General features: G+C 40.9%; 1 protein-coding gene across 7 annotated transcripts in view; it reads left to right on the top strand.

Moving 5' to 3' along the window:
* The window catches only part of raraa (retinoic acid receptor, alpha a), a 102,403-nt gene extending 89,695 nt beyond the window's left edge, over positions 1-12,708 (top strand). For 6 of the 7 annotated variants that reach the window (XM_057358164.1, XM_057358163.1, XM_057358162.1 and 3 more), the window contains 7 exons: positions 5,583-5,731; positions 6,382-6,523; positions 9,475-9,635; positions 9,853-10,029; positions 10,183-10,387; positions 11,567-11,725; positions 11,887-12,708. In XM_057358164.1, coding sequence (XP_057214147.1) covers positions 5,583-5,731; positions 6,382-6,523; positions 9,475-9,635; positions 9,853-10,029; positions 10,183-10,387; positions 11,567-11,725; positions 11,887-12,206 — 1,313 coding nt within the window. In that variant the 3' untranslated portion in view covers positions 12,207-12,708. The remainder of the gene's footprint in view (positions 1-5,582; positions 5,732-6,381; positions 6,524-9,474; positions 9,636-9,852; positions 10,030-10,182; positions 10,388-11,566; positions 11,726-11,886) is intronic. The other variant, XM_057358166.1, reaches the window with a different exon arrangement.
* Positions 12,709-14,957: the final 2,249 nt, after the last annotated feature.

Raw genomic sequence — 14,957 nt, 5'->3', positions numbered from 1 at the left:
ACAAACACCTGAACTTCTCTCTCTCTCTCTCTCTCTCTCTCTCCTGCACAAAAGAGAAAGTGACGCCTGCGCATGCTCCTTCTCCTGCTCTCCTTGCTGCCGCGTGCTGCGTGCTTTTCTGGGAGAATTGTCCAACAAGGGACTAAGAAAAATTGTTACGAGAAAGTTTTATATGTTCGAAAAAAACTTTCCAAAACCTGTACGATCGAAATACTACGTAATACGCCCAACTGATTTTTTGACAAGTTGACCACGTTAAGCATGAGAAGACAGCACGTTTAACATTGTAAAGAAGTCAGAATGCATGACACACCGTTGCAGCACCCCTTTAAGTGGCAACTCTTTTCACGTGATGTTTGGCCTATTAATTTTTAGGCCAATAGTTAATTAGCTTTTGTTGGTCATAAATAGCAGGGAGCAGAAGTTCCGTTTGTTGACGCAGGAAGGTCGACTCCATTTGTCTTGGACGATATTAGAGTCTGATCATGTCATAAACAAGAAATGCCTTGGGTCCATAAGCACAAAGCACACTCTCACTGTAAGGCAGTGTATAATCTAATAGCAAGATAAGTGTATGTGTGTTTGAGACGGCTCTCCCATCGGGCCTGTCTCTGGCCCGCTAACACACTTAAGCTGGGCTTAACTAACCCAAATCTGATTAATACCCCTCCCGTCTTCTCCCAGAGCTCTTCGGACCACTGGTAATGAGAGCTAAACAAGCCCAGACCCAGACCTGAACCCCCGGATAAATAACCCAGTGATTACAGCTCCAACAGACAGAAAGGAAGACAAATGGTCTGTCAGGAAGGAGGAGTTTAAAGCTCCTAAAGATGAAGAGGTGAGGAGAACAGAGGTTGAGTTACGTTGTTTGTTGGTCGCCAGAACATTAGGAACGTAGCCTCAGCTTGAACCTCTAGAGAGAGAGAGAGAGAGAGAGAGAGAGAGACTGTGGTGATTCTAAGATCTTCTGAAATAAATCAATATTATACACATTATAGACATTCAGACATGTATAGATATTATACACATTATAGACATGTATAGATAATACATTCAAATATATTAAAATGTGATGTCATCAAAATGTGAAGCATTTTTGTAAAGCAGGCTAAATCATTAAACGCATAACCTGGACGTGAATATGTTGACAAATACACCGTACATGTGCATCCTGTGGTGTGACATAACAAACATTTAGAAAACTAAAATTAATAATAAAAAAGAACATATCATTAACAGTTTTAGTATAAAATAGCATATGAGAGATTTATCTTCATTTTTTCTAGGACACATTTACGGTTTATTTGTGAACTACTTGTGTATGTATGGGTCGTATCATTTAACACAGCATGTCCACCACTTTAAAGGGGTAATACATATATATTTTTATTGTGAAACAAACAATAACTAAGACCCTATCCACACTAATGCATTTTCGTTTGAGAACCGGTTTGGCCTTTCGTCCACACTGAGACGACGTTTTTGTCAACGAAAACGGAGCTTTCTGAAAATGCACTCAAAATGATGAGGCGTTTTAGTCATGTGACTCAGTTGTTTCGGCTGCACTCCTGTTTGATAGCATTAATGTCAGTTCGTGCTTTACTTTACTTTAGATTGCATTTTAGGAGACGGATTACTTCATTACTGGCAGAGGAGCGTGAGTTAAGGAGCTTTATAGTCTTGTGTTAAAGGGTGTTAAAGGAGACTCGTCTCTAAGTTACCTCATTGTCCGTCTGTTTAAAAAAACGGTGTCTTTGCTCCACGTTGCCACGACATAGTAATGCGTTTTGGGCAGCGTTTGGGACGAAGTGTGGACGAAGAGCGTTTTGAAAACGAAAACCCCGTTTTCAAATGAAAACGCACTAGTTTAGACAGGATCTAAGATAAATAAGAACTCTTAAGTGTGCACAAGTAGAGAGAGAGAGAGAGAGAGAGAGAGGTTTGTTGTTAATGGGCAATGTGGTGAGTTACTATAAGTGTTCTGTGTGTAATTCAGTTGACATGACACACACACACACACACACACAGTTATCTCTCGTTTATTTCTGTCTCACTTCATTCATCTCTGCATGTCTGTCTCTCCAATTCATCGTGCCGTGGATGTATGTGTGCATCTGTGTGTTTGTGAATTTTATGGATATACAAATATGTTAAAGAGTACATTCCTCGAGATCATAAAAAATACATTTCATGAAGTGTTTAATTTTGCCGTGTTTGAATGTAAGCAATCTGCCAAGTTGTAAATCCGAAGGTGAACGAATAACAAAGTTATTAGCTTATAAAAAAGGTAATCGACTCTGAATCACGCGAACAAGCCATGACCTGTCCGAATCTTTAACCACAATGTACCTACGTCACTAGAAAAATCCCCGCCTACTGACTGCGAAAACTTAACTCTCTCCTCCCCAAACACTGTACTAGCTCGTTCGTGACGTGTGCATCATGTCTAAGAGAAGCTGTGTTCTATGTGGTGAAACTAAGTCAGTCTTATTTTCACTACCAAAGGAAGAACTTCTGAGGAAAAAATGGTTACTATTTATTTTTCAAACGACACCAAAGGAGTATAAACCGAACGTTTTACTTTGCGCGCGTCATTTTACCGAAGATTGCTTCATCAATCTTGGCGCCTTTACTGCAGGATACATTAAACGTCTTTCCTTAAAAGATGTTGCAATACCAACTTTATTTGGACCTGTAAGCTCCACCGAATCACAACCTGTAAGTGTGACTCTTTATTTTTGTCTTTACTTAAAATTAAATTTGTGTGACGTTATCTCATGTCTGTGTTTAGCTAACGTTACCGTTATTTTTGGGGTTGTTACTGTTTGTTTACCTAACGTTAGCTATAAACTCTTTGCGCTAATGTAAGTGTTCAACCATATTAACTCGCAAAGTCTTTATTTCAAGAACTGCGTGGTGTACTATAGTTATAATAACATCTGAAGATACGAACACCGTACACTGTATGCCGTGATAACTAACTGTTACAAGAGAAGTGTCTAAAACAGTCCTTTTTCTTACTGGCATCTGTATAAGGATTAAAGAATTATTCGTCAGACTCGTGCTCGAACTGGTAAGGTAAAATCGACGCCATCTCTCTCTATACACTGTTAATATCCAACCACCTGCAAACCGTAATACAGCAGTAATGATAGGCGGTCCATTTGCGACACATGCTGAACGCGTTTGACCAATCACAGCAGACTAGACCATCTGACCAATCACAGCAGACTAGACCATTTGACCAATCACAGCAGACTAGACCATCTGACCAATCACAGCAGACTAGACCATCTGACCAATCACAGCAGACTACGCTGGCGGAAAGGCGGAGATTACACAGATGAATCGCGGAACGAATCATTTGAGAGTCAGTCAAGAAGTAAGGTAATAAAAACTGCTTATTATTACGACATAATAGTATTTTTACATCACGTATGTACATAAACGTGTTGTCGGACACTCCATAAACCAAAATAAGCCCTTAAAAATATTGAGGAATGTACTCTTTAATATCCCACTTTAGATGTATGCATTTGGCAAGGCTTTTTGCCTTTATCCGAAGCGGCTCATAGTGCGTTCAATCTATACATTTATTACTGCGTGTTTCCTGGGATTTCAACCCATGACCTTTAGCTCCACTAACAGACCAGAACAGCTAAATATCACTTACCGTTTATTCAGCGGGTTAATAATATTTTTGTCTGGCCTTCTTAAGTACATCAGCAAAACACAATGTTATCTTTGAGGCAGAGCAAGTTGTTACATTTTGACGAAAGTAAACGTGTTTCTTTGGAATAACTGGAAAATTGTGCACGAAAAGAAACAAGAAACGAAGACGGCAAATAGGCTTTTGATGCCATGTTGACCTTCTCTACCTCCTGTATGTGTGTGTTTTATGCTGTCAGTTCCACCACACAAGATGAGCGCAAAACAAACCTTGTCTTTTATATGTCCCGGATGTTTCGCCTGGTCTCGTTCTCTCTCCGTTGCCGAGTCAGCCCTTCGCTCCATCACCATTCCTGGGCGTCTGTCTGAATATTCTGACAGACGGGAACACGCGCGTTGACAGAGTGTGTGTGTGCTGTTGGTCTTTGTGTGTGTGGATGCTGTTACGATCCAGATCTGCAGTCATCGCGTGTGTGATGTGCCCGGCAGGGCCGAACTGCAGTGGTGTGTAAATAATAGATCTAAATTTAACTTGCGCTTGCAAGTTCAGTTGCCCTCCGCTTCAGCTGACGCGCACACATACTCACACACGACAGCCAAATTAACCCAAGAAGCTAACAAACACCTACATTTCACCTTAAATGCAACTTCTGCCTGTTAGACACACACACACACAACTCCGTGATATCTTTAGCTGTCGTCGTTTGTGACCTCCACATGTTCTTCACTATGTTTCATGTTCTGACCTTCTTTTTTAGGGCAGGAAATAGATCACATTCATTCAGATGGTGACCTGCTGATGATGTCATCATGGCAAGCTTTTAGCAGTGAAACTACAGCTATGATGCTCTAGCAAGAGCTATTATGAGACTGACCGTGCAATAAATAAAAAGTCTAAATATATGGAGTTTTTCGAGATTTTCTTCTCCGTATTTCACATCACTTCTGAATAAGTGTTAGCACTGTAAAAGCAAGCATGAAACATCGCTTAATCCAGAAGGTCATTGCTGAAATCATAAAACCTTGGCTATTAAAATGCGTAGCAACATCTGTATCTATAAATCAACATGCTGCTAACCCCATGGAATCAGACGTCAGTTGTTGTAGAGCTGTTTAACCATTAATCGTGATTAATCGCATCCCCGATAAAGTTTCTGTGTACATAATAATATATGTGCATTTAGGAAATATTTGCATGTGTATATATTGATATATATTCAACGGGAGTCAACGGGGGGCAAGATCGGTTTGGTTACAAGCATTCTTCCAAATATCTTTCTCTGTGTACATCAGAACAAAGACATTTAAACAGATTTAGAACAAGTCGAAGGTGAGTCAATGATGACAGAATATTCATTTTTGGGTGAAGTATCCCTGTAAAGTGTTAAAAAGTAACAGATGTTTGTATTTGCCCATTGCAGGAACAGTAGGAAAACACTGTAGGATCAGAGCGACGTCTGTTCATCTCACACCAGCACTGGTTTGAGTCGTGTTTAACAGCGCTGATCTGTTGTTTTGATGTGTGATGAATGATAACATCATTTTGTTGTGTTGCGTGTGTTTCATGAATGATGTTCAGATCATCTGCTCGCTGTGATGGAAACAGATTTTCTTTCTGAGACGGAAACACACTTTATCCAGATGAGCTTGTTCAGACTGTCTGTTCTTTCTGATGGAAACTGAGTTCAGATCGTCTGCATCCTCGATCTTGTTTGTAATGTTCTCCATCACACACCAGCTGCTCTGTATTTGTGTCGCTGCAGGTGTGAGCACTGAACGCATCGGGACAAATACAAATGTTTGTTAAACGTGCTGAAATGGAGTTTTTCGAAGCGAAACAGCAGCTATTGGACATTTCTGGAGTGTTAAAAGGTGACTGTAATTGTTTCCATATAAATCTCTCTCTCTCACAGCTATCGAGACCCAGAGTACGAGTTCAGAGGAGATCGTCCCCAGCCCGCCCTCTCCGCCCCCTCCTCCTCGCGTTTATAAGCCCTGCTTTGTGTGTCAGGACAAGTCTTCAGGGTACCACTATGGCGTCAGCGCCTGTGAAGGATGCAAGGTGAGAGACACACGGATGATGTCCCCATCAAAAGAAGTGATTTTATGTCCATAGAAAGCACATTCAAATGTCTACTTTGTGGTTTTTGGAGAATAAAATGTCAAAATTTGGTTGAAATAATGTTATACTGTCATTGAGTGCAACACAATATTTATGTACAAATTCAATCAACATGCTTATTCTGACGTGTACATGTTCAAATATATAAAAGATAAGGGAGCATATTACATTTTTTGTGCTTTAAATGAGTAAAAACTTCTTTTTGACAAATAAAAAATGCAATTAAATTAAACAGAAAACGTTTTTTTAACAACAATTTAAAGCAGTATCACACGTATTGTTTTAACCCTTTTTCGTCTTTGACCCACGTACAGTATATATGAATGAATCTTGTTAAACCTGTCCAGAACTTCAAATTGGATCAAGTGATACCACCAAAAAATGACTGTGGGTTATAAAAGCAGCCCCTCCTCGTCCCTAACTCCACCTTCAATATCTGTAAAGTTTCATTGATAGATTCATGGCTTTTTTGGTGGAGGGGATCTCGGAAGCCCTTTGTGTTAGACAAAAAGACACCGTTGCTGATTTTTAAACGGCACGTGACTGGAGTTGCGTGTTGCGCCGCTCATCGCATGTTTGTCCGTTTACAGGGTTTCTTCAGGAGAAGTATCCAGAAGAACATGGTGTACACCTGCCACAGGGAGAAGAACTGCATCATTAACAAAGTGACGCGCAACCGCTGCCAGTACTGCCGGCTGCAGAAGTGCCTGGAAGTAGGGATGTCCAAAGAATGTGAGTGAGGCATCGAAAATATCGCTTCCGTGTGAAAAATCATCCTGCCAGGGTGCAGAGCAAAGACATACACAGACATATTCACACACACAGACTGAGTGTTCCCCTCCGGCTATGTTGGCACACATCTCTCCAAGGCGAGGTTCTGTCAGATTTGAGAAGTTAATTGGGAGAGGTGAGAGACGCACACACACATACAGCATCTACTGTAGTGCAGGTGCAGAGCAGATGTGGAGCCGCAGGTGTGTGATGTGCTGGAGACAAACGCTCAGCACACAGATGTGTATAAAACTGGTTGAATCTCATGAAAACAGGTCAAGGTTGTGTTTCATATTACTGTGTTTTTTCTATAATAAACCACATTACTTTCCCCAATGGATAGTGCGCATATGCACAATATCTAATATAAAGTGTCCTAAATTCTACAGGGCGTAATGAGGATTGTGTCGTTTGTAGTTACCGACTGACCCATTAGCAGGCTAAATCTGTGCCCTCAAAACCTTCATTACATTCCTGCAGAATTGAAACGTACATTATTGAAGGTCAACGCATGCATCTTTGATGACATATTTTTGCCGTAGCTGCGCAGAAAATGCAAAACAGTCAGCAGATAGCGTCTGCCCACCTGATCTCTCCCAACACTAGATGCACTGCGTCCCCCCCCACGATTCATTCATGTGACTTCATAGAAACTCAGACTCGTAGTACATTTACAAAATGATGCACAGCACCACGTTCACCCTTCACGAACCGCATGCATGCCAATGCACAAAGCATCCGTGATAAAACGCACGCATCGATTTTCAGCGAAACACTTTTTTCCGGCACGAACGCATTCACAACTCATCCGCCCGCTGCTGAGGAGGAGAGATCGTGAAAGAAGAGCGGTAGCGAGCGAGAGGGGGGGAGGAAACATTGACGTTTTTGTCATTTCACTGAATTTCATCTTTGTGATGGACGATCTGCCAGCCCTTTCATTTTCTCCTCTCAAATTATCCCTGCCAAGAGCCACACACTGAAACAGACGTGTGTGGAATTATGGGTTTAAAAATGCACCGATGCATCGCTTTGACAATACAGATCTGCGTATCAGTTACATCGCTGAACTGGATTTACATTTTCTGAAGAAAATATCTGTGCTTTCAAGGCAGCAAAAGAATAATGTTTAGATAAAAGTAGGATTTAGTTGTAGAGGTGCACGTCTTAAATCAACACTGGGGGAATTTCGAGCATTGTTTTTCGCCCTTGAAGAGGAAGACGCTACTTATCGGGTCGTTTTAAACTGAAGAGAGCGACCGAGCCTCTTTGACGAATGACTCTTCCATGAGACTGTTAGCAGAGCGCACAAACAAGTCATCGCTGTTTTTGATCATGTTATCTTACCCAGGAAGAAAAGATTGGAAATCTCTTTCATATCTCAGTTGTTCTCTAGGAGAGCAGATTAATTCCATACTTTTCTATCGTGTATTAATAAACATTTGAAATTGTAATTAAAACACGAAATGCAAATGAATATATAGTGTTCTGAAATATGGAAAAAAATATAAATGGAGATATATATAGGCTACAGTGAAACGTTTAGTTGCCTCAAAAACCAGTTCAGTCAATCCCCATTTAGTAGGGGAGTATTGTTTTGGGGTTTTCTGTTGTGAGCGGATTGTGCCCGCCTCATCTCAAGCTTCAAAAATCACTCCGTGCACTCCATTCCCAGTGCGTTGACACAGTAACAATCCCATTGACACAAAACAGCCCCCGTGCACCCTTTGATTCCGTCGGTCTCTCTCTCTCTGCAGTACAGCTTGTGTATGAGTGATGGCGCAGGCAGGCTAATAGTTCTTTAATGACTTCATTAAATTGTGTTTTGCGGCTTATGATCGCCATGGCGATCTATCATTGAGGCTAATGCATGCGCATTACGATGAGCCACTTTTATTTAGGAATTAATTCCACATCTCCAGAGGCCTGAGAGCAGAACACAGAGAGGGTCCGAACGCTGGCAGAGATGTGAGAGGAAATAATGCCGTGACATTACTGTGTGTGATATAATGCGATTAGCTGTGGGTCTAATGAGACCTGTGGTGATGTATCAGCATCATGCACAATTCTATCCTCCAGCACTATTCATCACAATACAAACCCCCCCCCCCGCCGCAGATCGAGAGAGTTTTGAGATGTTGCTGATGGACCGGGTGTGATGGCATATTCGACTTCCTGTCTTTCGATTCTCCATTTAACACCTTTTTTTCTCGCCTTTTCTCCCCTGTTGGCTTTTCTTCACAGATGTGCTCTATCGCTCTAACACATTTACCTCTCTCTCTCTCATTCTCTCTATCTCACAGAGTTTTCTCTCATCTGTCACGCTTTCATTATATCCTGTCTTCCACTCTTCAAAATAAAGGTGCTTCACAATGCCAAAGGAGAACCTTTTTTGTCTAAATGTTGCCACAAAGAGCCTTTAACATCTGTTTCACGAAAGGTTCAGTTTATAAAAAGGTAAGATAGAGATGGTTCTTTGACTGAATGCTTCTTTTATGGCATCGCAGTGATGAACCTTTACAGTGTACATCCTGAAATCTCTTTCCCTTTTCACCTCTTTTATGTCTGCCTAAAAAGACGGTTTTGAAAAACATTAATACCATTATGAACTTCTTACTGATACGCATGACTTTTTTTGGTAACGCCTGCGTAAAAGCTTCACACATTCTTTATATTCACAGTCTGCGCTGCTGTTAGCAGTGATCTGAGACTATGAAGTGGCTTAAAGACTGTATAACTGTGGACGCTGTAATATTCATGTTTGTTCAAAAGAGCGTTCGAAGCAAAACAATTAGTCAATTAGACTAAAAGCATTTCGATGCACATTCTTAATTCAGTGTACCCGTGCAAAACAGAAGCAAAGTGGAATATAAACGCACAGAATCAGCATGCATGGTCTCTCTTTTTCTCTCCAGCAGTGAGAAACGACAGGAACAAGAAAAAGAAGGAGGAGAAGAAGCAGGAATGTACGGAAAGCTACACGCTGAGCCCGGACACCGAGCAGATGATTGAAAGGATCAGGAAAGCCCACCAAGAGACCTTCCCATCACTCTGCCAACTCGGCAAATACACCACGGTGAGTGTATAGTAAAATCTCTGTTTGTGGGAACTGTTGAATCCGAAAAGTGTCTCAGTTTGTGAATAATAGCTATCCCAGAACCCCCCTGCACTGCTCCTGCCCGTGTCTCCGTGAAAGCTGATGCGCAGCGTTCCCTCTTTCGGCCATTATTGATGCATCTATAAAAGATTTACAGTAGTGTATCTAAATATAGTCTCTGTTGGTCTGTGTATAGAGTAACAGCTCGGAGCGGCGCGTGTCTCTGGACGTGAACTTGTGGGATAAGTTCAGCGAGCTCTCCACAAAGTGCATCATCAAGACGGTGGAGTTTGCCAAGCAGCTGCCAGGATTTACCACGCTTTCCATTGCAGACCAGATCACCCTGCTGAAGGCCGCCTGCCTCGACATACTGGTGAGAACACGCCCAACCCTGCATCCCTCATCCGTCCATGTGTCATGTTAGAAGCGTGTTGACTTTCATGCACTTTCAGGCATTTTTGTGCTCTGTGCTGTTTACCCATCACATAAGATTAAGTCAGACATGTCTGTGGTTTCATGTCTCTAGATCCTGCGGATCTGTACGCGCTACACGCCGGAGCAGGACACCATGACGTTCTCTGACGGTTTAACGCTTAACCGAACGCAGATGCACAACGCCGGCTTCGGTCCGTTAACAGACCTGGTGTTTGCCTTCGCCAATCAGCTGCTGCCGCTAGAGATGGATGACGCCGAGACGGGACTGCTCAGTGCGATCTGCCTGCTGTGTGGAGGTACGCACATACACTCCTCTGGTTATTAAAGACTACAGTACAGTGACCAGACATTTGATGTGCATAGACTCCGGATGGTGTCATTGTCCGTTCTATGGATCTCTAGTGCCACCCTGTGGTGTGGTGTGGTGGTGACGTTGAATTTATGAAGGTCTGAGAGAAATGAAATAGAGATGATGTTTGATGGGGTGAATCGCATGAAACGTGATGGAAGGTCACGTTTCAGAAAAGAAAAGACTATAATCAAAGAGAATTTTCAAATTAAACTGGTAATTAAAATAATAATAATCTGCATACGTGAAAACCCTGCTCAAGTTCTTGGATGTGATTTACTGTTTTCAACATAAAAAGAACAAGATCTTACAGTGCTAATGCTATTTGTAATATACTGTAAGTATATTTGAAGAGTTTGGTTCCAAATTGAGATAACTCCATTTTTAAATTATAAAAAAAGTTTTTTGTTGTGCTATTAATATCAATCAAACTGCAGTTGTTTTTTATTTATTAAAAAATACAGCTAACTAACACAATAAAAACATGATAACATAATAAAAAACATTTTTTTTTAAGTTTTAAAAACGGAGTTGTCTCGTTTTGGAACCAAACTCTTCATTTGTTATCGTATTGACCACATTATTGTGTATCATTGGATAGCAAAATAAATAAACTTTTACATTTAAGATTTAAAAACAGAACAGTTTGCATGACATGCCTCACAACCAGTGGAAAGAAACACAAAAGTCTCTGGTTACTATGCAACCTCGGTTCCCTGAGAGGCAGGATCGAGACATTGCGTTGAAAGCGTTATGGGGTAATCCCTCCTAGTGCTCTCGAAAGAGAACTATAATGTAACTCAAAGTAAAATCTGGAGCAAAACTATTATTATATAAACTACCATATTATATATGCAGCAGCATTACAGTATTTTGATGATAATTCCATAATGCTAAAAATAATTTCCCCTTTGCGCAAATATAATTTCTCATCTTTTGACTTTGAGAACTATACTATACCCCCACATGTTCCTGACACGCTTCATGAGACGAAACTGAAAAGCATCTCCAACAGTTCCCCAGGTTGTGTTAACGTATTTACTGTGGTACACACCCATCACAAGCAGAAGGCCAGAGATCACGGGAGGATGTGTAAACTGAATGTAATGTAATGTGATGTTTGCAGATCGTCAGGACCTGGAGGAGGCAGATAAGGTTGATGCACTGCAGGAGCCGCTGCTGGAAGCACTGAAGAACTACGTGAGGAACAGGAGGCCAAACAAACCTCACATGTTCCCCAAGATGCTGATGAAGATCACAGACCTGAGGAGCATCAGTGCCAAGGGTGAGTTAGGCAGTGTTTCAGACTCCTGTTGCCAGTAGTTAGCATGAGAATTTAATGCTGGTTAATTTAGATCAAATAAAGAAAATGGGAATTTCAGGGGGGTGCTTTTTTGTAACAAGTCACAATACAAATGTTTACTTTTAATCTCATCTTTCTTTTAGGAGCGGAGCGTGTGATCACCCTCAAGATGGAGATTCCCGGCTCCATGCCTCCTCTCATCCAGGAGATGTTGGAGAACTCGGAGGGTTTAGAGAGTTCTGCGGGCGGAGTCAGCTCGCAGGCCGCAGGCGCGCCTTCGGGCAGCTGTAGCCCCTCCCTTTCTCCGAGCTCCGCCCAGAGCAGCCCTGCCACACAGTCACCCGGACAATCGGCATCATTAGCCACTAACGACGGACAGCCGCGTGCCCTCCCCGACACGACAGCAGACGTGTGTTCAAAAGCACACTCTCATGTTCCCGCTGCTCTGCCTGCGCTCCTCTGACACTAACGGGGGATCCGAGGAGATGCATAGCTGGGATTTTGCAGTTTTTCTTCCCTCCTTCCTCGGAGAGATGAGACTATGATTCGATCGCTCCACGTTTACACTCCATTACAAAGTCCCTGTGTCTGAAGGCAGGAATGCCGCTGGAGGAGTAAAGACTGCGTGCAGGAAATCATGCACAAACGTATAAAAGGAACGACAGGATGGGACCTTTCTTCTGTCTGTTTCCAAACAGACACTGATTTCATAGAAGTAAAATATATATGAATATATAAAAAGAAAACACGAAATGATTGTGACTGAACTGAATGAGATATGGACTTGATGTAAAGATGCAAATGTACTTCCTCTTTTTTCTCTTCATGCCTGTGAAAGGAAAAAGAGAGTGAACTGTTCTAGTTCAGACTGATGTTTTTCATGGAGAAAAATTAACATCGACAAGACTATTAATTTACACTCACAAAAATGTGCACAGAAGATATAAAATCGGTTGCAGAAAACAGTGTTCGTGTAATGTGTTCTTCTTGATCTTACGAAACCTTAAACCTCGAAATACCTCAACGATCTCAATGTTTTCATAAAATGTGTTTGGCTTGAGATGGTGAGCTGGGTTGAGATGTGTGGAAGGGTTCTTGCGGCCTTTATAGGGAGGGTCATTTTTATTCTAGAAATGATTTTATTACACAATAGCTTTGAAAAACGTAGAGAGTCTGCTTTTCCAGAAGAAAGAACTGTACATTTTTTAAATGTGTCCGTTTCCTAAATGTCAAAAGTAGGAGTATACAAGCTTCCCACTGAGCAAAAGTACGTCTAAACGACGTCTTTTCAACGTCTTTGTCGGATGTTGAAAAGACGTCCCCTGAGGAGCCAGAATGAAAGTTTTTATGACGTCCATAGGACATCTATACAGAAAGTTCAAATTTAGTTCAAATGTGGTCATTGCGGACTTATTTTCAACGTCAACTGCAGACTAATTTTAGACATTATTTAGACTGTTTCCTGGCCAAATAAAGTGTCACACTAGTTTGGATTCAATTAAAACGTTACTTAATTCAATGCGAGGTCTCTATGTGGTTGTGTTTGTGCATGTGAAGGGTTGTGGATCTAAATGCAGCCTTAATAGACAGAGTTCCAGAAACAGGCAAAGGTCAGGGCAAACATTCATGGATGAAATCACAGGCAATGGTTGGGGCAGGCAGCTGAGGTTCAAAAGACAAAAAATGCAATCCAAGGTATTACACGATAATCCAACAGGCAACAATACTCAGAAATACAGTGTAACACTAAACAAGACTTTGCCAAGAATGAATGAAAACAAGGGGTTTAAATAGACCAGGGGTGCCCAAACCTTCTCCTGGACATCTACTGTCCTGCAGAGTTCAGTTCCAACCCAAACAAACCTGAACCAGCTAATCAAGATCATCTGAATTACTAGAAAAATAACAGACCGGTGTTTTAAATAGGGTTGGAGCTGAACTGCACAGGGCAGTGGAGTTGGCAAGGCTAATGGGAAACAGGTGAACATGTTTGAGTCTAGCAAAGGATTATGGGCAATGCAGTGTGCTATGATAGTCCAGGTGATGTGGGAAGTGCCCTTTGGTGAAGCACAAGGACACTCCAGCTGACGGGTGTGACAGCGTGTGTATATAATAATTAGTGGGTATAAAATTACCTTTTAAAAGGTAACATTAAAACAAATAAAACAACAATCTATATGGCTTTTTAATATCCATTATGTGTCTCCCCTCCATTTCTTGATGATGCATGCTTAAGATGGTCCAAAGTATGTTTTCTTATCTCCTCTGTTGCATCTTTACGCCATTTTATTACTGCAGCTGTAAGAATGGAAAGACAAAAAAGAGGGTAACAATAGCATTATAAAATAATTTATGATGCATCTTGTTCTCCAATTTTTTTGTTAATACACACTTGAAACTATATTTTAGGTTTTATTTACCAGCAATTCTTTGTCTAAAAAATTACTAACTTCAAAACAAGAGATGCCAGGAAAAAACTCTGGAGACAGTGGCGGACAATGCAAAATCTAACAAATTAAAGAAAGAATATTAATGTTACTCACAATTGTTGACATTACACAATATTACAGTACAGTCCTTACCAAATGTTGAGAATTATGTTAATATGAATATCTAAGATAAATCCAAGAATGTGTCTGGCAGTTAAAAATATCTTAGGATGCAAATGATCTGTTTGCACACAGCAAAAGGGGTTACATTTATTACATACGTGTGTGTGTGTTCAGAATAAATTTAACTAGAATAATTATTCATTTAAGACAGTGTTTCCCATTCATTAAGTAGACTGCTTCACACCACAGTCTAATCTGAGAGTTTACAACCCCTTAACAACTTTTCTGTCTCTATAAGTGCATGGACCAGCTGTTTATTACCGGTGAAGACTGAACTAGTTCCCCTCAGACTGAAAGCGAAAAACAAACAGTTCCCCTGACTGTCCTTATGTAAATTGATTTCATCATTTACGGTCTTGATATTTTTGAATATATAATTTTTTCTTTTGTAGTGGACTTGCGTTTTAAAATTAATTTAGATAAAACGGTTAAGTTTACCTCAGGAATATCCACTCGGTCTGTGCGCGTGATGGCTTGTTTCGCGGGCTGCTTGCACGCGAGTATTGAATTAGGAAAGTTTATTGTATAAAAATGTAACGTACATTTATAAAACGATACTTGCGTTGTATTAGTAAACATTTTGTTATATAAAAAATGACATT

The sequence above is a fragment of the Triplophysa rosa genome, linkage group LG18, assembly GCF_024868665.1.
Source record: "Triplophysa rosa linkage group LG18, Trosa_1v2, whole genome shotgun sequence".
NCBI lineage: Eukaryota > Metazoa > Chordata > Actinopteri > Cypriniformes > Nemacheilidae > Triplophysa > Triplophysa rosa.
Note: the sequence above shows the minus strand (reverse complement) of the source record. Positions and strands in the feature narration are given on the sequence as shown.